The 20,888-nt window shown below is 44.7% G+C and overlaps 1 protein-coding gene, 1 non-coding gene and 1 pseudogene across 2 annotated transcripts; all 3 read left to right on the top strand.

The window, feature by feature from the left end:
- Positions 1-6,034: 6,034 nt before the first annotated feature.
- LOC129535103 (vasculin-like protein 1 pseudogene) lies at positions 6,035-7,450 on the top strand (annotated as a pseudogene).
- A 4,169-nt stretch (positions 7,451-11,619) lies between these two features.
- RPL39 (ribosomal protein L39) lies at positions 11,620-16,487 on the top strand. Its single transcript, XM_055437644.2, has 4 exons — positions 11,620-11,659; positions 12,781-13,136; positions 14,709-14,812; positions 16,274-16,487. The coding sequence occupies exons 1-4, from the start codon at positions 11,620-11,622 to the stop codon at positions 16,320-16,322; spliced, it is 549 nt and encodes a 182-aa protein (XP_055293619.1). The 3' UTR covers positions 16,323-16,487.
- Positions 15,697-15,830, top strand: LOC129535326 (small nucleolar RNA SNORA69). Its single transcript, XR_008681601.1, has one exon. It is a non-coding gene; the product is annotated as a small nucleolar RNA SNORA69 (small nucleolar RNA).
- Positions 16,488-20,888: the final 4,401 nt, after the last annotated feature.

Genomic DNA, 20,888 nt, shown 5'->3' with positions numbered 1-20,888 from the left:
GCATTTTAAGGAGAGGTCAGCTAAGACAAATGTTGACAGGTCAGATCAGATCAGAGAAATGAGGATTTCGCAACACAGGGGTCACTGATTATCTTCGGACAATTTCAGCTTGAGTGCTAGGTGAAAACCTAATTGGAGTGGGCTCCTGAGAGGATGGCTATAATTTTTTTAATAGAAAATAACAAGCATTTGGGAGGTTGTAGAAAAATTTGAACTATTATGCAGTGTTACAGGGAATGTAAAATGGTACAGCCATTGTGGAAAATACCCCACTAGTTACTCAAAAGGCTAAACAGTTACCATATAACCCAGCAATTCCACTCCTAGAAATATATCCAAAATAACTGAAAACAGGTACTCAAACATACTGGCTTCCCCAGCAGCTCAGTGGTAAAGAATCCTCTGGCCAACACAGGAGATGCGGTTTGATCCCTGGGTTGTGAAGATGGCAACCCACTCCAGTATTCTGCCTGGGAAATCCCATGGACAGAGGAACCTGGAGGACTACAGTCCATGGGATAGCAAAAACAGTTGGACACAACTTAGCAACTAAACAACTCAAATGTAATTGCACACCAGTGTTTATAGCACTATTCATAGTAGCCCCAAACACAGAAGCAGCCCTACTGTCCATCAGCCAATAGATGGATAAGCAAAATGATATGTCCACTCAGTGGAATATTATTCAGCCATAAAAGGAAAGGAGTCCTGACACATGCCAGAATATGAAAGAATCCTGAAAAATTACATTATGTGAAAGAAGCCAGACACAAATGGTTCTATTTATATGAAATGTCCAGAATATGCAAATCCATAAAAACAGAAAGTGGTTGCCCAGGTCTGGGAGGAGAAAGGGACTGGAGAGTGACTGCTAATGGGCACAGGTTTCTTCTTGGGGTAATTAAAACGTTCTGGGCTTAGATACTGGTGATGGTTGTACTACCTTGTGCACATACTAAAACCCACTGAATTATGCACTTTAAAATGGTGATGTTTATGGTATATGAACTATAGCTCAAAAAAAAAAAAAGGATGGGGAGAGTAAGTGAAAAGTACATATAGACAAATCTCACAGTTTTGTTGTAAAGGAAGGAAAACAGAAGTAGTTGGAAAGAGAGTTGTGGTAAAGACCAGGTTTTTGTTTTGAGTGGATTTTTAAGATGCGAGAAACAACCACGTATTTATCTGTGCATCGAATGGGACAGAAAGGGAGAAACAGCCAGAGGCAGGTTTCTGAATAGGTAACAGGGGTTAGGATCCATTGTAGGAACAGACAAAGGTAGAGAGGATTGGAGTACAGTGCTGGTAGCTGGCATATGGTAGGTGAGTTATGGAGTTCTCCTGTGATTGCTGAAGTTTTCTCAATGACTAGGAAGCAAGGCTGTCGCTGAGAGTGAGAAGGGAGGAAGCAGGGCTGAGCAGTCATCCAGGCCAACAGTGGGCAAACTGTGGACCAAGCCTGGCCACTGCCTATTTGTATACAGCCTGCAAGCTGAGAATGGCTTCTGTATTTATGTTGTTATTTTTCAGTCACTCAGTTGTGTCCGTTCTTTGTGACCCCATGGACTGCAGCATGCCAGACATCCCTGTCGTTCACCATCTCCAAGAGCTTGCTCAGACTCATGTCCATTGAGTCGGTGATGCCATCCAACCATCTCTTCCTCTGTCGTCCCCTTCTCCTCCTGCCTTCAATCTTTCCAAGCATCAGGGTCTTTCCCCAAGAAGTTGGCTCTTCGCATCAGGTGGCCTAAGTATTGGAGCTTCAGCTTCAGTCCTTCCAATGAATATTCAGGACTGATTTCCTTTGGGGTTGACTGGTTTGTATTTATAACTAATGGGAAAAAAAAGAATAATATTTTGTGATATAAAAGAATTCTATGAAATTAAAATTTTAGTCTCTGTAATTAAAATTTTATTGGAACCTGATCGCACCCATTAGTTTATGTACAGTAGCTACAGCAGCGGAGTTAACTAGCTGTAATAAACATTGTATGCCACCTGCAAAGCCTAAAATATTGGCTATCAGAAACAGTGTGCCAGCCCCCTGATCGAGGCCCTTTCTGGGACCATGGGTCACCTGGGAAACTGTCAGAAACGCAGACTCAGAACCTCTCATCTTGGACTTCCCTGGTGGTACAGCGTATAAGAATCTGCCTGCCAATGCAGGGGACACGTGTTCAATTCCTGATCTGGGAAGATTCCATATGCAATGGAGCAACTAAGCCTGTGTGCCACAACTACCAAAGCCTGCACACCTAGAGCCTGTGCCCCGCAACAAGAGAAGACACTGTGATGAAAAGCCTGCACACTGCAACTAGAGAGAAGCCCCCGCTCACTGCAACCAGACAAAGCCCAAGTGCAGAAACGAAGACCCAGCTTAACCAAAAGAAAAAATAGAGAGAACCTGTTGTCCAAGTCCAACAAATTTCCCAGGTGACTCGTGCATGCTGAATCTTGAAGGGCACTGCTCTAAGAGAACCAGAGGGTGGCTACACTGGGGGAGTGCAGAGCTGCAGGGCAGCACTGAGGGAAGTGCTGGAAGTCAGTGGTTTCAACCTCAAGGGAGGCCACTTGGTCTTCTTCAGCCTCATTCAGCTGCCAGAGGCACAGGCTGTCAAGGAAGTGGAGAACTGGATTTACCAGGGTTACGGTTTCTCCAAGCAAGTGCAAAAAAGGACAGGGTGTGGACAACTGAGTGGCTGATACAATTTAAGTGAAATAAGGAGGGAAGAGGAGACATGGTGGGGCAGCAGAGGGAATAGGGAAAGGGTGTAGGTTCAGTGGCTGGGTGGTCCTGGTGAGGTGGGAGCATCATCAGTACTGGGTCCTACAGGGAGTTAACTGCAAGGAGAGCAGAGAGTGGGATCGTTGTAAGGTTGAAGGCAGGGCAAAGGAACAAGAGGCTACAAGTGGATGCTGAATTCACCCGAAATCATGAGAGGAACAGTGCTGGAGAGAGCAGCAGTGAGCCAGGAGCTAAGTCTGCAAGGAATGGGTGGGAAAGGCTGGGGGACACTGCAATGAAAGAGCGCGTGGTTGTGCTGGGACTTGCAGCAGAGGCCCCTGTGGGTCTCCTTGTTTCCACTCCTTTTGAAGCTCTACTCTGAGGAACCCTCTTGGCTAGGCAGAAGTGCTTTAGGGGTTCCTCAGACAAGAAGTGTCCAGGCCAAGCACTGAAGCTGTCCACTGCCCTAAGGGGCCTGTTCTTCTGGTTTGTTTGTCTGAGGTATTTGAGTTCATTTAGTTGTTCATTAAGCTTCCCTTGAAGCTCAGCTGGTAAAGAATCTGCCTGCCAATGCAGGAGACCTGGGTTCAATTCCTGGGTCAGGAAGATCCCCTGGGAGAAGGAAATGGCAACCCACTCCAGTATTCTTGCCTGGAGAATCCCATGGACAGAGGAGCCTGGCAGGCTACAGTCCATGGGGTCGAAAGAGTCAGACATGACTTAGCGACTAAACCACCAAGCCAAGGTCATTCATCAAACATTTACTGAGCACCTACCACGTGTGAGGCACTATTCTAGGCTCGGGGAAGACAGCAGTGAACAAAATACATAATCCATGACCTCATGAAATTTACATTCTAGGGAGGGAGTTAGACAATAAAGAAAGAAAAAAAGGACTTCCCTGGTAGTCCAGTGGCTAAGACTTCGTGCTCCCAATGCAGGGGACTTGGTTTCGATCCCTGATCCGGGAACTAGATCTCACATGCTGAAATTAAGATCTCACATGCTGCAACTAAAAGAATCCATGTGCTTAGTCAACTAAGACCCAGTGCATCCAAATAAATAAAAATAATAAATATTAAAAATATTCATTTGGCTGCATTGGATCTTAGTTATGTATGTGGGCATGAGGGGCTCAGCTGCTCTGCACCATATGGGATCCTAGTTCCCCAACCAGGGATTGAACCCACAACCCCTGCATGGGAAGGTGGATTCTTAACCACCAGGGAAGTCCCAAATAATAAATATTAAAAAAAAAAAAAGACTCCTCGAGTCCAATGCAGGGGACCGAGTTACATTTCATCTATAGTTTTGTCTTTCTGTTCCGTTCTGTCGCTCAGTCGTGTCCGACTCTTTGCGACCCCGTGGACTGTAGCCTACCAGGCTTCTCCATCCATGGGATTCTCCAGGCAAGAATACTGGAGTGGGTTACCATTTCCTTCTCCAGGGGATCTTCCCGACCCAGGGATCAAACCCGGGTCTCCCACATTGGATGCAGACGCTTTATCCTCTGAGCCACCAGGGAAGCCCAGTTTTGTCTTTAGACCCATGTAATGATGCTGGGAGGGATTGGGGGCGGGAGGAGAAGGGGATGACAGAGAATGAGATGGCTGGATGGCATCACCGACTCGATGGACATGAGTTTGAGTGAATTCTGGGAGTTGGTGATGGACAGGGAGGCCTGGCGGGCTGCGGTTCATGGGGTCACAGAGAGTCGGACACGACTGAGCGACTGAACTGAACTGAAAACTATTTTTATGTTGAAATATAACACCCATCCAGAAAAGCACACAAACCCAAAGTGTTCGGCTAGATGAATTTTCACAAAGGGAACACACCCATAGAACTAGCACCCAGATCACGAAATAGTGTGACCAGCGTCTCCTCCCCCCACAAGGACAACCACTATGCTGACTTCTAAAGGCACAGATTAGTCTTGCCCAGTTTTGGTTTTTTGACATAAATGGAATCATACAGTAAGCATGTTTCTGTGTCTGGCTTCCTTTGTCCCACATTAGTGGATGTTCGTGGATCCATCCATGCCATTGTGGGTAGCTGTAGTTTGTTTATTCTCATTGCTGTATAGGAGCGATTCACAAACATTTTAGTCTTTAGGACCCCTTTACACTTAAAAAATTATTAAGTGGGAAGACCTTTGTTATGGTTGTGGGCTCTCCACCTCTGCCGGATCAGGAAGCTGGGGGCGTGCCCTCAGATGCCGCGACTGGTCCCTAACTGTAGCCCCTCCACTGCTCACGATAGATTCCTGTGGCCTTTTAAATGATTGAATAATGATGAAAATGGATCCAAAGTGACTTCTCTACTGAAGCAGATGATTCTTATTACCTTACATTAACTCAGTTTAGTCTTCGGGAACAGGCAGAATGAGTGAAGTACAGAAAACTGAAGAGAAGAAAACCTCACTTTGGAACTTTCTCCATGACTTCTTAAACCCTGCCTTTCTGCTTGTTTTAATTTTGCTGTGAATTTATAAATAGTGAAGACCAAAGAAATAGAAAAAACATTTTGGAGCTTTATACCAAGAAATCTGCCTTGAAAGCTGCTATTCTTGGAGGGAAAAGCATGTCAAGTTCCTGTCTTTTTTCTTTTTAACAAGGTTTCTTATGTCCTTAGATTTTGAAGGATAAGACACATAAACTCATACCTGCAGACTATTTTTAGCAGCTGTGTAAGAATAATGAGATTTGTAAATTAAGGGCTTTGTAATGTGGATGTTTTGCTACTAGAGTTGACTACTCAGAAAATCTTTTATAGCTCTTCAATGTTTTATTTTTGATCTATCACTTCAATGAAATTATTTGACCAAACAGAAGTCATTCTGTCTTTCTAAGCTATGACCTTGTTATGAACAGTATCTGCATTCGCTGTGCAAATGTCCATGTATTATCTATTTAAGCAACATCATAGTGCCATCACTCAAGGAAGTTGAATGAGGTGAACATTGATATAGCTCTTTCCCCTTCCCCCATTTTTTAAATGTAACAAATATTTTTATGCTCCCCTTCCCTTTCCCCTTCCCCTTCGGGAAACGTGTCAGGAACTAGATAGTTTAAGACGAGCAATTGAGGGGACTGAGAGACTGATCCACACAGAGCCTGGCTTCTTTGTGCTTCATCGTAAGACATTCTGCTGGCCAGCCTAATTAAGTACCCTTTTAACAAGAGAACCTCATGAAAATCCAGCTGGCAACTCAAGAAGTTCAGGAAGCAGAACCACAGACGTTATACTCTGGGATCCTGGTCATGAGGTTGGATGCCTCACCTTGTTGAAAAGAGACACTGGTCCTAAATGGTGCAGCATGACTTTGTTCCTGCTTGGCTAAATTTCTCAGCACCACAGTCAGCTAAGTCACCTACAGTGACTTTCGAAAAACACAGACAGCACCTACCCCAAGGAGATGGTAGATTTGGAGTAAGCCATCGTAGACATATTTCCTCTGATGGCTTTTTCAACAATGGATCTCTTCGAACGACAGGAGGTTCTTGGCACCAGCCCTCCCTGTTCCTCCATGATTCTGTGAACTCTGGTGTCTCTAAGGGAGCATATACTGGCCCCATAAGGAACCTATCTGGTTGGCATGGCTCTTCACAAGGTCATGATGGCATGAGCCAGCGTAGTAGGGGTGGCACAGGAAACCATCGCCACTGGAATGGCAGCTTCCACTCCCAGAAAGGCTGTGCCTTTCAGGAAAAACCACCTGCAGATATTAGGGAAGAGAAGAAAGAAGGTGGAAAAGTTGCAGTTTGAAAAGGAAGACTTTCCTTCTTTGAATCCAGAAGCTGGCAAACAGAATCAGCCATGCAGACCTATTGGGACCACTTCTGGAGTGTGGGAAAACCCACCTAGTGCCAAGCAGTCCTCCAAAATGCTAGTCATCAAAAAAGTTTCCAGAGAAGACCCTGCTGCTGCCTTCTCTGCTGCATTCACCTCACCAGGATCTCACCCTACAAATGGAAACAAATCGTCAACCATGGTTCCAAGTGTCTGTAACAACCTGGTTCCTAAGCCTATACCATCTCCATCCAAGGCCAGTGCATGGAAACTAACAGAATGGAACACAAATCAGGATCCCTTTCCTCTAGCTGAGAGTCTGTTTTTACCAGTCCAATCTCTGTTACCAAACCAGGAGTACTGGCTGGTGGTGTAGTTTTAAGCTCTCCCAAAGAGAGCCCTGCCAGCACCACTCCTCTGATTGAGATCAGCTCCTCTCGTCTGACCAAGCTGACCCACAGAACTACTGACAGGAAGAACGAGTTCCTGAAGACTCTGAAGGATGACTGGAATGGGGACTTCTCAGAGAGCAGAGAGTGTGAGAAGTTGGAAGATTCGGAGGACAACAGCACGCCTGAACCAAAGGAAAACGGAGAGGAAGGCTGTCATCAGAATGGTCTTGCTCCCTGCAGAAGAGGAAGGGAGGTCCTCTCTCACTCTCTGGAAGCAGAGCACAGGTTACCGAAAGCAATGGGATGGCAGGAGTATCCTGAAAATGATGAGAATTGCCTTCCCCTCACAGAGGATGAGCTCAAAGAGTTCCACGTGAAGACAGAGCAGCTGAGAAGAAATGGCTTTGGAGAGAATGGCTTCTTGCAGAGTCGAAGTTCCAGCCTATTCTCCCCTAGGAGAAGCACTTACAGAGCAGAGTTTGAGGACTCGGCCACGGAGACAAGTAGCAGTGAGACATCTGATGGCGATGCCTGGAAGTAGGCATATAAATGCTCACAGTCAAATCTGACCCAGTAAACTCAGCTTGTGTGTTTAGGGGTTATACAGAAGAAGTCGTTCTTTTCCTTTTCCTGTGTTATTGTTGAATACTTCATGCACAAGGGAAATAATCATATCTCAAAGAGAGAGTGAGCAATTGGCTTGTTTAGCTTTTGTTGTTGTTCTTCCCTGTTATCTGCTTAATAGAGAGAACTCTGTGTGGTGGGGAGAATTTTTAAAACACACACACATACACAAAGTATATATGGGGCAATGCACAGGTGGGAGCTGGCAGTCCTGAGTGAGGAGGAGACGCTGGTCTGCACCAACAGCTTCTACTACCAGCCCTTGGGGCACTCACCCCTGTGCTCAAGCAATCACAGTCAATGACAAAGTGACTACTGAAGTTATAATTGTATTAAATTGATGCTAATAATTTGGATATTTTATTTCTGGCTGCTCTGATCACGTTAGCCCTTAAACAAGTATATGTGGCTTTTTTCCCTTTTTCTTTTCTTTCTGGGTACAGCTATAAAATATTTGGATATAGGAAATATTGTGTTATTCTTGCAGCCTTGATATTCAGGGTGGATTGTAAAATATAAATTTTTGTGAGATTTCAAAGATTAAGATTATTTTGATAACATTATTTACAGATTTAAAAGATGTGGTTATCACAAGTCTGTTGAGGGGGAAAACTGCTGCATAAAATAACTAACTTGGAATAAATACTTTGCATCAGTTTGGATTGTCTTGTGTAAGAAGTATATTTACTTTAAAATTAGATGAGTAGATTTAGAGGTCTGAGGAAAAATCCAAATTCAGACACACCTGTTTCTCCTTTTAGCAGATACATTTTTGATGCAGAAAAACATGTGCAATAAACTACCAGTAATAAAACCAGAAAAAAAATTATTAAGGACTCCAAAGGGCCTTTAGGGCTTCCCTGGTGACTCAGATGGTAAAGAATCCGCCTGCCAATGCAGGAGACCCAGGTTTGATCCCTGGATGGGGAAGATCCCCTGGAGAAGGAAATGACAACCTACTCCAGTATTCTTGCCTGGAGAATTCCATGTACAGGGGAGCCTGGCGGGCTAGAGTCCATGGGGTCGCAAAGAATCAGACATGACTGAGCGACTAACACTTTCACAAAGGGCCTTCGTGTGGATTATTTCTATTGATGTTTACGGAATTAGAAATTAAAACTGAAAAATATTTAAAACCCAAGAACACACAAGTATACATTCTATTGTCTGTCAGAGCAATGAAGTCATTACAAGTCATGTAGTCTCTTTGATGGTTGGATGGCATCACTGACTCGATGGACATGAGTTTGAGCAAGCTCCGGGAGTTGGTGATGGACAGGGAGGCCTGGCATGCTGCAGTCCATGGGGTCGCAAAGAGTCAGACTCGATTGAGTGACTGAACTAAACTGAACCAAATGGAGTCTCTGAAACCCGACGGTACACCCGTGACAGGATAGGAGTAAAAGAAGCAGATGATTTCTTTGTATTATTATAAAAATACTTTGACCTTGCAGGCCCTTTGAAAGGGGTCTTGAGGATCTCCCAGAGTTCCCTGGATCATACTTTGAAAACTGCTGCTGTACAATAGCCTTTGATAAATCTACCACACATGTTCAGTTGAAGATAGTTTCCTGTTTGGGGTTGTTAGAAATAATTTTACTATAAACAATTTAGTACATGCCTTTTTTCAAATTAAAAAATATATATATATATTTACTTTTTAAAGCCACACCCTATGACATGTGGAACCTTAGTTCCCTGACCAAGAATCGAACCTGTGCCCCCTGCATTGCGAGCACAGAGTCTTAACCACTGGACTGCCAGGTAAGTCCCAATACATACTTCTTGATGCATATTTGTTCAGCTTTCTGTTGAAGAAACATCTAGGAGAGGAAATGTAGGGCCATATTGAATGTAAATGGAACCATGGAAAATATTTACACAACTAAAAAATAAAATTAAATTTACAAAAACAAATTCTCTTTTCATCCATCTTTTTTCCCTCCTAACTTGGGAAACGACTGTTGTCCTTTCCAAGGCAAATTTCTTTCCTGATGCTCTTCAGCCTGCCCACTGTGTCCACTGAGACCCCTACACTATTAAACCTGGGTTTCCCTGCATCTTTAATGTCTCTCATTCCTGCCTTCCTCTCCACGATCTACCAGAAACCACCAACTCCTTTTTATTTTTTGGCTGCACTGTGAAGCATGGGGGATCCCAGTTCCCCGACCAGGGATTGAACCCATGCCCCCTGCATTGGAAGCGCAGTCTTTACCACTGGACTTCCAGGGAAGAAGTCCAAGAGAGTATTTAAAGCCATGATATTGGGTGAGGTCACCAAAGGAGAGAGTGTATATAGAAAAGAGAAGTCCAAATCTGAACCTCAGGGCTCTACAATGTTAAAAAAAAAAAAAGGTGAGGGGGAGAGAGAGCAAGAGATAAGGAAGTGAGATAAGGAAGAATCAGCAAAAGAAACTCAGAAAGGATGGCATGCAAGGTAGAAGGAAAACCAGGCAGAACAAGTGCCCTATGAAGCTGTAAAAATTAAAAGGATGATTTATATAAGCTCTTAGCACAGTGTCAGTCACACTCTAAACCTGAGGAAATGGTAGCTATGATGATGATGATGACAATGAAAATTCATCTATTAAAGGCTTATCTGTTGCTCCTTCTGGCTACCAAAAATAAAATACTGGCTCTTAAATAAATAATAAAAATCCAAGGTAAGAAGCCTGAGGTCTCACTTGAATCAAATGTAAACTTGGATGAGGGTCTGAACCTAAACACTAAGTGAGATTAAAGTAACTAAACTTTTGCTGTTAAAAAAGTATAATTAGGGTTTCCCTGGTGGCTCAGTGGTAAAGAATGCACCTGCCAATGCAGGAGACATGGGTTCTATCCCCAATCTGGTAAGATTCCACATGCCACGGTCCAACCAAGCCTGTGTGACAAAACTATTGAGCCTGTATTCTAAAGCCCAGGAGCTGCAACTACTGAGCTCATGTGCCACAACTACTGAAGCCCAAGCACTCTAGAGCCCATGCTCCACAACAAGAGAAGCCACTGAAATGAGAGGCCCGCACACTACCGTGAGAGAGGAGTCCCCACTCACCACAACTAGAGAAAAGCCGGTGCAGCAACAAAGACCCAGTACAGCCAAAAATAAATAATAAATAAAATTTTTTAAAAGACCCATAATTATTTAGGAATTCCCTGGTGGCTCAGTGGTTAGGACTGTATGGTTCCACTGCAGGGGGCACAGGTTCAATCCCTGGTCAGGGAACTATGATCCAGCAAGCCACGCTGCTCGATCCCAGTAATTACTAAATTGGGCTCAAGCTTTCTGCGGTTTCTGTATTCCCTCTCTAGATTTAAGGCACCAAGGCAGAGACCTGGGACCAAGTCCTGTTAATGTTATGTCAGAATCATCTCTTGATCTTGTTACTTCTTCTTCTTCTCTTTGGCTGCACTGGGTCTTCATTACCACCCCCAGGCTCTTTGATTCAGAACTTGGGCTTTCTCCAGTTGCAGCACTCAGGGCTTCTCTTGTTGTGGAGTACGGGCTCTAGAGCTTGCAGGCTCAATAGCTGCCATGAGGGGGGCTCTCTAGTTGTGGTGTGCAGGCTCAGTTGCCCCTCTGTACGTGGGATCCCAGTTCCCCGACCAGGGATGGAGCCCACGTCCCCTGCATTGGAAGGTGGATTCTTAACCACTGGACCATCAGGGAAGTCCCCTGATCTGGTTCTTCTTATTCAGTGTCACGGGGACTACCCTACTACTTTGTGCCACCTTCACTTATTTAAACTGTTTCCAAAGCCTCTTACCTAGTTTGTTTGTTCTATCATCTGTCACTATACCCCAGTCCAGGAATTCATAACAAGTTTTGTGCCATGGAACCATTTGGCAGTCTGATGAAGTTTATGGATTTATTTTCAGAATTTTTTTAAATGCATAAAACAAAGTACACTGGATGACAAAGAAAACCAATTGCACTGCAATAGAGCTATCAAAATATTTCCTAAAAGAAATGTGTACTATAGCAATATACAGGATTAACCGAATTCTTGTGGGTCTAATAGCTACTATAATTTCAAAGTGATGAGCATATAAATGACATTGAGACATCTGTATCAACTGCAATGTGATATGAAACCATCTTTGATTGCTATTGGTGACCAAGTCACAGGTACTGCCAATGTCACTGTAATTTGTTGCCTACATTTGTAAATAATGCACTACATTTCAGAGTTTGATGAAAATGAAGTTTTAATTTTTTAAATTTCCATCCACATTCACGTACCCTGTGAATCCTATACATTGACCCTTTGCTGGTGGCTCAGATAATCTGCCTTCAATGCAGTAGACCCAGGTTTGACCCCTAGGTAGGGAAGATCCCCTGGAGGAGGGAATGGCAACCCACTCCAGTATTCTTGCCTGGAGAATCCCGTGGACAGAGGCGCCTAGCAGGCTACAGTCTACAGTCACAAAGAGTCAGACACGACTGAATGACTAACACTTGTGGACTCCAGGTAAAAAATCCTTACCTAAATCTATTACGGTAAAAATGCTTGAAGTGATTGAAAAGATAGAGGTCTTTGTTTTTAAATGGGGAGAAGAAAAAGAAGAAAACGGGGAACATTAACATCCAAAATGTGTGCCATTAATTCCTATACATTTTGCCAAAGGTGAGTTACAAATTCAGTCTGAGCTTTCTAACAGTCAAGGAAATGTTTTGTCCAGAACTTTCTCAGTTTAGAACTTTGATTGGGGCCGTGAAAAACATTGATTGGTTATACAAGGCTATATGTCAATTATATCTCAATAACACTAGAAGGGAAACAAACAAAAAATCTTGCTTGGTAGCCTCTTGCCTAGACTAAAGCCCCATTGCCAACACCACTGTACCTTCCCATCCCGCAGGACACACCCCGCGGTATGAGAAGCGACTGCCAAGAAAGAGCTGTTGTTTAGTTGCTGACACGACTCCGTGCGACCCCAGGGACTGCATCCTGCCAGGCTCCTCTGTTCATGGGATTTTCCAGGCAAGAATACTGGAGTGGTTTGTCATTTCCTTCTCCAAGGGATCCTCTCCACGCAGGGATCAAACCCTCATCTCCTGTATTGGCAGGCGTGTTCTTTGCCACTTAACCACCAGGGTAGCCTCGCAGAGCAGTAGGTGTGGGTGCAAATCCCGCTGACCCTCCCTGGTTGGGCGGCCCCCGCCCCCGCCCCTTCGCGTGCTCCCTCCCTAGCCAAGGACCGAAGTCCCTTGCGCTGGAACATGACGTCTACCCGCCCTCTTTGGAGATAGCCCCGCCCCCTTGCTCCTCCCGCCTTCGGAAGGGTTTCTGCCTTGGCATTTATCATGGACCTTCTGCCTCACCCATGACACAAGGTGCCCCTGGCACACTAACAGGCTCCTGAGGAACCCAGTTACGGAACTGAAGCAAAGCAAATTCCATTTCCCACGAACAAGCGCTGTTTCCCACGATCTAACGGGAGCGTGCGCAGAGAGGGACCGCCAGGGGGCGTCGATTGGCGCACAGCGTGACCTCCCCAAGCCCCGCCCCCGGCGGCGCCTTCTAAACACGTCCTTCCGCTCACTTCCTCCTCTTTTCTCTTCTCCGCCATCGTATGTGAGGTTGAGTTCCCGCCTCACCATGGTAAGTCAATCCGTTACCATCGGTTATGGGGTGGCTTTCCGAGACCTGAGATGTCTGCTAGCTCCCCGGCGCCGCGGGCTGCGTCGAGGTGCGGGACCCTTTTTAAGGGTTTTTCCAGGGGAGATGGGAGTTTGGCCTCGGCTCCAGCCCGAGGGCCTGGCGGGAAGCGAGCGAGCTACCACCAAGGGAAGGGCAGGCTCTGCCGGCCCCGCAAGGTCCGAGAGGGCTTTCTCTGTTGCAGGCCGCTACTCAGGCAAGCGGGTATTCCCGTTTTTCCCAGAGCGAACTGTGTTTCTGGGGCAAGAAGTCGAGGGGGCATCCCAGAAGCTGGCCCGACTTCGGGCTGTTGTCATGACACGCGGGATGTTTCGGTCATCGAAAAGGGAATGTGGACTGCTGGTTTTCGAAGACTTATTAACTTGGGGGCCAGAATCCTTCCATTTGATGAGATTATAGGATTTTTTAGCCCTTTTTTCGGGAACTTGAACGTTACCCCGTTTAAACTCATGGAACAAGGGGTGACGTGGTGTTGAATCTGTGTGTCATTCAGGCGTTCTTCGTAAAATGCTAGCTTCGTGCGGATAGTCACTGGATTTTTCCTGTGATAGTACCCTGGAGAATTTTAACTGTGTATATGCTTTTAGGTGTGGAAAGGATCGGTATCTAGTGTTATACGGTTTTATTAACAGAAATTTACAGTGACTGCTATGAGCTAGGAGAGAGGAGTGTAGTCTTTTCCTTTGTAATAACGCCTGTTATGCAAGGGTGTGTTGGGCCACATCAGTCAGACTTGAAACCAGCACTCAGGCCATTTCTCTGGACTCTGCTGCACACCGGGGAGGGAGGTATTTGGGTTTGGATTAGATGACCCATGGAGAAGGACATGGCAACCCACTCCAGTATCCTTGCCTGGAAAATCTCATGGACAGAGGAGCCTGGTGGGCTGCAGTCCATGGGGTCGCAAAGAGTCGGACACGACTGAGCGACTAACTAACTGGATGACCCAAGTTCTTTATGAAAGCCAAAAAATAGCGGGAACTTGGGAAGGTGACATTTTAAATAGAGTTAGATTTAATACCAAGATGGTCGGTGAGCTGGAACAGATCTGCCAAACGTCGGGGACTTTGTGTAAAGTGATTTTTTCTCTTTTTTAAACGCACCGCATGGCTTGCGGGAATCTTAGTTCCCGACTAGTGATCGAAGCTGGCCCTCTGCAGTGTAAGCACAGATTCCCTAACTACTGGCCCACCAGGGGATTCCCAGTATCTTGGTGTACAAAACAGTGCACTGAGACTGGTTGACTTGCAAGTTGTTGTTCGTGAAAACCATATGCTCTAGTCCCAGTCTTCAGTGATTGTGGTCCTCAGTCCTAGGGTGACAGCAGGGAAGACTGGAACACACCCTAGCCTTGCATCTGCCTCCGGAGAAGTGAGGAACAAAGCAAGGGGCAGTGATGGGTTTAGCAGTGAGAGGGCATATGTTAAGCATTTGAATATTTGTTGGATTTAGAGAGTTCCTAATTTTTGAATAAGTTCTGGTATTTCTGTTAAATTGATTGCATTTCCTTCCCAGTCTTCTCACAAGACTTTCAGGATCAAACGATTCCTGGCCAAGAAACAAAAGCAGAATCGTCCCATTCCTCAATGGATTCGAATGAAAACTGGCAATAAAATCAGGTAAGGACACACTCCCCCACCCATGTGTTTTGTTAAATTTAGTATTACTTTGTGTGCACAGTTGAAAGTTATGCAGTTTAGTTAATCTGGTGCCACCATTCTGAAATTCTTTTTTTTTAATGTACTTCTGGGTTTCTTAACAGCAGCCAGCCCACAGCTGGGCTTAGGGGCAGACACTCCTCCAATATTTGTAAATTTCCTGGTTGCTTTCCCTCTGAGCCAGAACATAAGGTGGCTATCTCATTACACATCCCAGTGGGAAGATCAGAAAGTGTTTATTTTTTCTGAAGATTGAAAGATTTGCTTTCCCCCGCAGAATTGAGCTGATGGTTTTAGGAGAAAGACATGACTAGAATTTCTCCAAAGGACCTCTAAGGTGATCTAGGTTAACTGTAGACAAATCTGGATCTAAGACTCCTGTATGCCTTTCAACCAGAGTATCTTCAAAGCATTTTTAAGCTAACACTGTAGGGTGGGCCTAGCAAGTGAGTCCTTGCCAAGATAAACACTGAAGTTCAGGAGTGCAAGATTGTGAAGCTAATGTAGAAGTCTGATTTGGTTGTATGGCAAATAGAAGTGGGATTAGTTTGCTGATGTGAAGACCAAGGTTGAGATGTGAACTGTCAGGGCTAAAATTGAAGGCCCATTTCCTTAGTTCATTTAGCCAGTTAGACATGTGGAAATCGCCACCCACTGTAGCTTTATAGGTCAATTAATTGCAATCTTTGGTTTATTGTATCCCATCCAGTGATGGTAGGACCTGCCTTTGTAGTTGTGAGAAATGAAAGTAGTGTATGTAAGCTCAGTGTGTAGCTTAGTAGAGGGTACCTGCAATTATCAGATGCTGGTCTTTTGCTCTGTGGTCTGAGTTTTGAAATGTAGTGAAAGCAGGTTGCAATTACAGTGCTTTCTTTTGTGGAAGTACTGACATTATCCTGCTGAAAGAAAATCTGTGTTGATCGTTTTTTGATTTTGCCATTTATGGGGGTAAAGTCATGACAGATTGACATGAACAGTTGATGGCCTTTGAAGTGACTAAGCATGTTAATGTATTAACATTATGCGAGAGCTTTTATGTACATGTAACCCATTATGTAGAATGACTGGTTTGATCTAGTTTAGTTAGTTGGGGTTATATATCTCCGTCTGGGTCTGCTCCAGGTCTGTTGAATCAGAAGTAAGTGAGCGTCTCTACTACTTACTCCCAGTAAAGAACGAGTGTTTTCCTTAGCCTGGAGTCATTTTGAGAGGTAAAAAATTGATTTGACTAGTTCTTTAATACATCTAGCAAATCATTTTTTACTCTCCAAAAAGAACTCCAAACTTGCTAAAGAAGGGAAAATGGAACTCTTTGCTTTCAAAGATTTTTTTATGGTACTTTTAAGGCAAAGTTTATGGTGAGTAAGAGCAACTAATTTGAGGTCGGACTGCCTTTGTAACTTGATATTTCCTTCTGTGTAGGTACAACTCCAAGAGAAGACATTGGAGAAGAACCAAGCTGGGTCTATAAGCAGCCTCACATAAAAAGTGGCACACATGTTAAGACCACTTTTTTAAGCAGCCAAATCACAGTGAGAACATCACTACTGTAATGCTTGGCTCCTGATGTTTCTTATTTCCTTACTATCAATCCGAGACTCAGTAATAAATATGAAACATTGGAACTGTTATTGTATTATATGGTTTGTGATGGCTTATTAAATACTGTCAGAAATGTTCTCTAACTACCAAATACTTAGAAGTACAGCTAGTAAATTAGGAACTGGCTTTTTAAAATTTTGTCGTCTTATTGTTCCCTATAACTAGCAGCTCTTACACCTACTGTTATAGGAAGTATACATACATATGTGTCATCCTTGTACCTGAAGGCAGCACCTTTTTAAAATAAACTGTGGGGGATCCTTGCCACAAGATATGCAGGATCTTAGTTCCCCAACCAGGGATTGAACCCACTTGGCTGCCAGGAATGTCCCATAAAAACCATGTTTATATGCTATTCTATGATGTGAACCAGGATTTGGCAAACTGGTCTCCCACCTGTTTTTGTATGGTCTGTGAACTAAAGTTATGCATTTTTAAATGGTTGAAAAAAATGAAATATTTTTGACATTTAATAAATTCAAGTTTACCTACCAGGCATTATTCCTAGGTACTTGGGATTAACCAATGGATGGATAGACAAAGTATGTTAGGCTAGTAATAGGCCAGTACACGGGCCATAGCTAATGTCTGGGGAAGATGCATGCTCAATTACTCAGTCGTGTCCGACTCTTTGGACCCCAGGTGCTTCTGTCCATGGGATTTCGCAGGCAAGAATAGATAGGGTTGCCATTTCCCATTCCAGGGGATCTTCCCCATCCAAGGATCAAATCTCCTGCATTGGCAGGCAGATTCTTTAATCTCTGGAGGGAGCCAAAATGTTACCTGTGGAGTTAGGTTGGGACTGCAGTGTTATCTGCCTACCCAGTTTGTACAGAGCCTGTGCTGGAGCAAGCCAAGAAAGCAAGTGACGGGAGCTGTCAGAACAGCAAATGGGGGTAGTGGCCATACACAGCCAAGGGGTCCCTCACTTGTAACCACACTAGGAGGCACATGACCACAGGGACCACGGTGCTCACCAGAAGTTTTTAGAGTGGCTGCCAAATAACCAGCCTAGGAATGTGGGTGCTACCAACAGATCTTGGAAGCACGTTTTCTAGTTTACAAATTCGAGATTTCAAATATTTCCTCTTAGTGCATCAGTCTTTGCTTTATATTCAAAGACAGCTGCCACTGTGTGGACAGCAAGGCAGAGGGTCTTGATAACAATTGACAGTCATGTGATGGAAATTACTAACCATTTGGAGTCTTACAGATACTTCAGCCTTACCATTCAGAGTAGGTGGGAATTCCTGAGCCCAGGGAATTTATGAAAAAGCTGAGGTCACGTGGCAGAGGGAGCTTTCTCTACAGACCTTAAAAAGGAGGGTTAAAATTGAAAGAGAAAATGATAGACATTTTGGGTGGGTTGGTTGGCCATGTAAAAGGGATTTCTTTTGAGCCTGGGGTTGGGGTTGGACAGGTCCTGGATCCAGTGGCTCCACACCACCTTGTTTAGTTGATAAGTCATACCGAACTCTGTGACCCCATGGACTGCAGTGCCAGGCTCCCAGTATTTGTTCTCTCCATGGACTAGATCCCTTACTTCTGAAGGGAGGAATAGGAGCTTTGAGACGTGTAGGACTTAACATTTACCTTTAAGAGGTGCAGTGTAAGATCAGCTTTTGAAAGACCGTCAACCCTGTGGTGATGCTGCCCATCCCGTGATGACCTAAGAAGCAGGCAGCAGCAGAGATGTGGCCAAGAGTTGGCAGTCTGGAGGAACAAGACTACAGAGTCTACATTCCAGTTCTGTTGGTGCACCAGCTGTGAGCCTCAGTGTCATCTGCAACATGGGCCAATGGGACCTCAAAGGGCTTTGAGGATGAAGTAAATAATGCACAGAAGCAGTTGATTCAAGGACTAGGCAAAGGGAGAAGAAAGGGGAGTGAGCAGAACTAAAAGTTTTGGTGTGGGCTGCACTCATGCTCAGTCACTCAATCTGACTCTTGGGACCCCATGAACTGTAGCCCACCGGGCTTTTCTCCATGGTATTTCCCAGGCAAGAATACTGCAGTGGGTTGTCATTCCGTACTCCAGGGGATCTTCCTGACCCAGAGATCAAACCTATGTCTCCTTTAGCAGGCGGATTCTTTACCACTGAGTCACCTGGGAAGCCTGGATAAAGCAAAAGTAAGACACAGGGACTGCAGATGATGGGAAGGGGCAGGTTGGCATGGGGGAATCGGGCAGAGCAGGTGTGGAATTGACACTCAATATCAGCCTTTATAGATAGATAACCTGTTCCCTTCTATTTCCAGGATTTGCATTTGGAATAGAGTAATCCCTTGAGGACTTGGAAAGAAAGGAATAGGGTGACTTAAAGAGCTAAAATCCTGGGCCTTAGACTTGCCTCTAGTTGAATCCCAGCTCTGTTCCTGAACCAGAGATCCGCTGGAGAAGGGATAGGCTACCCACTCCAGTACTCTTGGGCTTCCTTTGCGGCTCAGCTGGTAAAGAATTGGCCTGCAATGAGGGAGACCTGGGTTAAATCCCTGGGTTGGGAAAATGCCCCGTAGAAGGGAAAGGCTACCCACTCCAGTATTCTGGCCTGGAGAATTCCATGGACTGTAAAGTCCATGGGGTCACAAAGAGTCGGACATGACTGAGTAACTTGCACCTTAAGGATTGAATGATAATGTCTGTAAAGGATCAGTTCTACCAGATAATCCTCCCATTTTACAGATGAAAAAAGTGAAACAGTTCTCAAACAAAAAAAAAAGCAAATTCCCTGGTGGTCCAGTGGTTAGGACTTGATGTTTTCATTGTGGTGACCAGGGTTAAAAAAAAAAGTTACATAATTCTGATTCCTGCTAACAGCCACTAACAGTTTGAGTGACTTATGGCAGGTGACTGCTCTCAGCAGGAATGTCAATGAGAACCAGGTTGAACAGGGAATTGATTTTTCTTGGAAAGAACAGGGTGAAATATTAACCATTTACACTTCCCTGAGGGTATTTTAGCCCAGAGAAGCAAACATGAAGCCCATGCTTATGTAAAATGTTAAGTATTTGAGGAGCCAGAGGCAAATATGACCTGCTGGGTATTGCAATCAAGAGAGCATGTCGTGAGTCTATGCCTGTGCATATCACATATGCCCATCTAGGAATGCAGGAAGGGAAGGTGGCAAACCCTCAGAGAAAAACGAATTGATCCTTCTTCATTGGGAGCAGCTTTCCCCCCTAAGGGGACGTTTGGCACTGTCTGGAGATATATTTGGTTGCAAAAAATGGGGGAAGGGGAGGTGCCAGTGGCAGCTAGAGGATGTTTAGCCAAGGATTCTGCACAGTCGGACACGACTGAGGTGACTTAGCATGCATACATGTTGCTAAACATCCTTACATCCGTAGGACAATCCTCTACAACAGAGAAGTGCGTGTGTGTTCGCATGCACTCAGTCGTGTCTGACTCTTTGGACCCCATGGACTGTAGCTTGCCAGGATCCTTAGTCTGTGGAATTTTCCAGGCAAGAATACTGGACTGGAGTGGGTTGCCATTTCCTTCTCCAGGGGATCTTCCCCACCCAGGGATCGAACTGCATCTCCTACATTGGCAGGTGGACTCTACCACTTCACCACCTGGGAAGCCCACAACAATTATCTGGCTGAAGATGTCAATAGTGCTGAAGCTGAGAAACCATGGTTTAATAGCATTGCAGCCAGCCAGGGTCAGCTTCTTAAGACAGATGTGCTGGGCTCACCACTCCCACCTCCAACCCTTCACACTACTCTCACCTTTGTTATTGTGGTTGTAATAAAAATTTTTTGTCTAGTTTTTGGTCATGCTGTACAGCATGCAGGATCTTAGTTTCCGGTCCAGAGATCAAACCTGAGCCCCCTGCAGTGGAAGCATGGAGTCTTAACCAGTGGACTGCCAAGGAAGGCACTGGAATAAAAAATGTTTAAAAAAGAAAATGACTATAGGGGAAACTGAATGCAAGGTATATAGGAACTTTGTATAATATTTTTGCAACTTTTCTATAAACCTAAAGCTATTTGAAAATAGACCATTGATGTCAAAATAAAAATCAACCATACACTTAAACCTAGGGGTGAATTTGATTGATTAGCATGCATTTTAAAGCGCTGATGGGCAAGTGAGTCCCTGTTATGTTTATAAATCACCAAAGGCTGTCGAGCTCCACCAATGATGTCTACATCATAAACAACTACCTTAAGGCAGTGACTTCTCAAGTTGGTTCCCCATTTGTTGGCAGAGGAAACGTACTGTTTGCTTTTTTTTTTCACAACCCTCTGGGTCATGCTTTGGTTAATTGCATGGAGACTGAAGAATGACAGGGAAAGCTCACAGAGCATTGCAGCTGGGCAGGTCTGGGTTTATATCGTGTACCTTTCATTCACTACTTTAGGGGAGTTACTTAAGCTCCCTGCTGCTACTAAGTCGCTTCAGTCGTGTCTGACTCTGTGCGACCCCGTAG

This window comes from Moschus berezovskii, chromosome X (assembly GCF_049115385.1).
Source record: "Moschus berezovskii isolate FMDL1 chromosome X, NW_MosBer_1.0, whole genome shotgun sequence".
Classification (NCBI taxonomy): domain Eukaryota; kingdom Metazoa; phylum Chordata; class Mammalia; order Artiodactyla; family Moschidae; genus Moschus; species Moschus berezovskii.
Note: the sequence above shows the minus strand (reverse complement) of the source record. Positions and strands in the feature narration are given on the sequence as shown.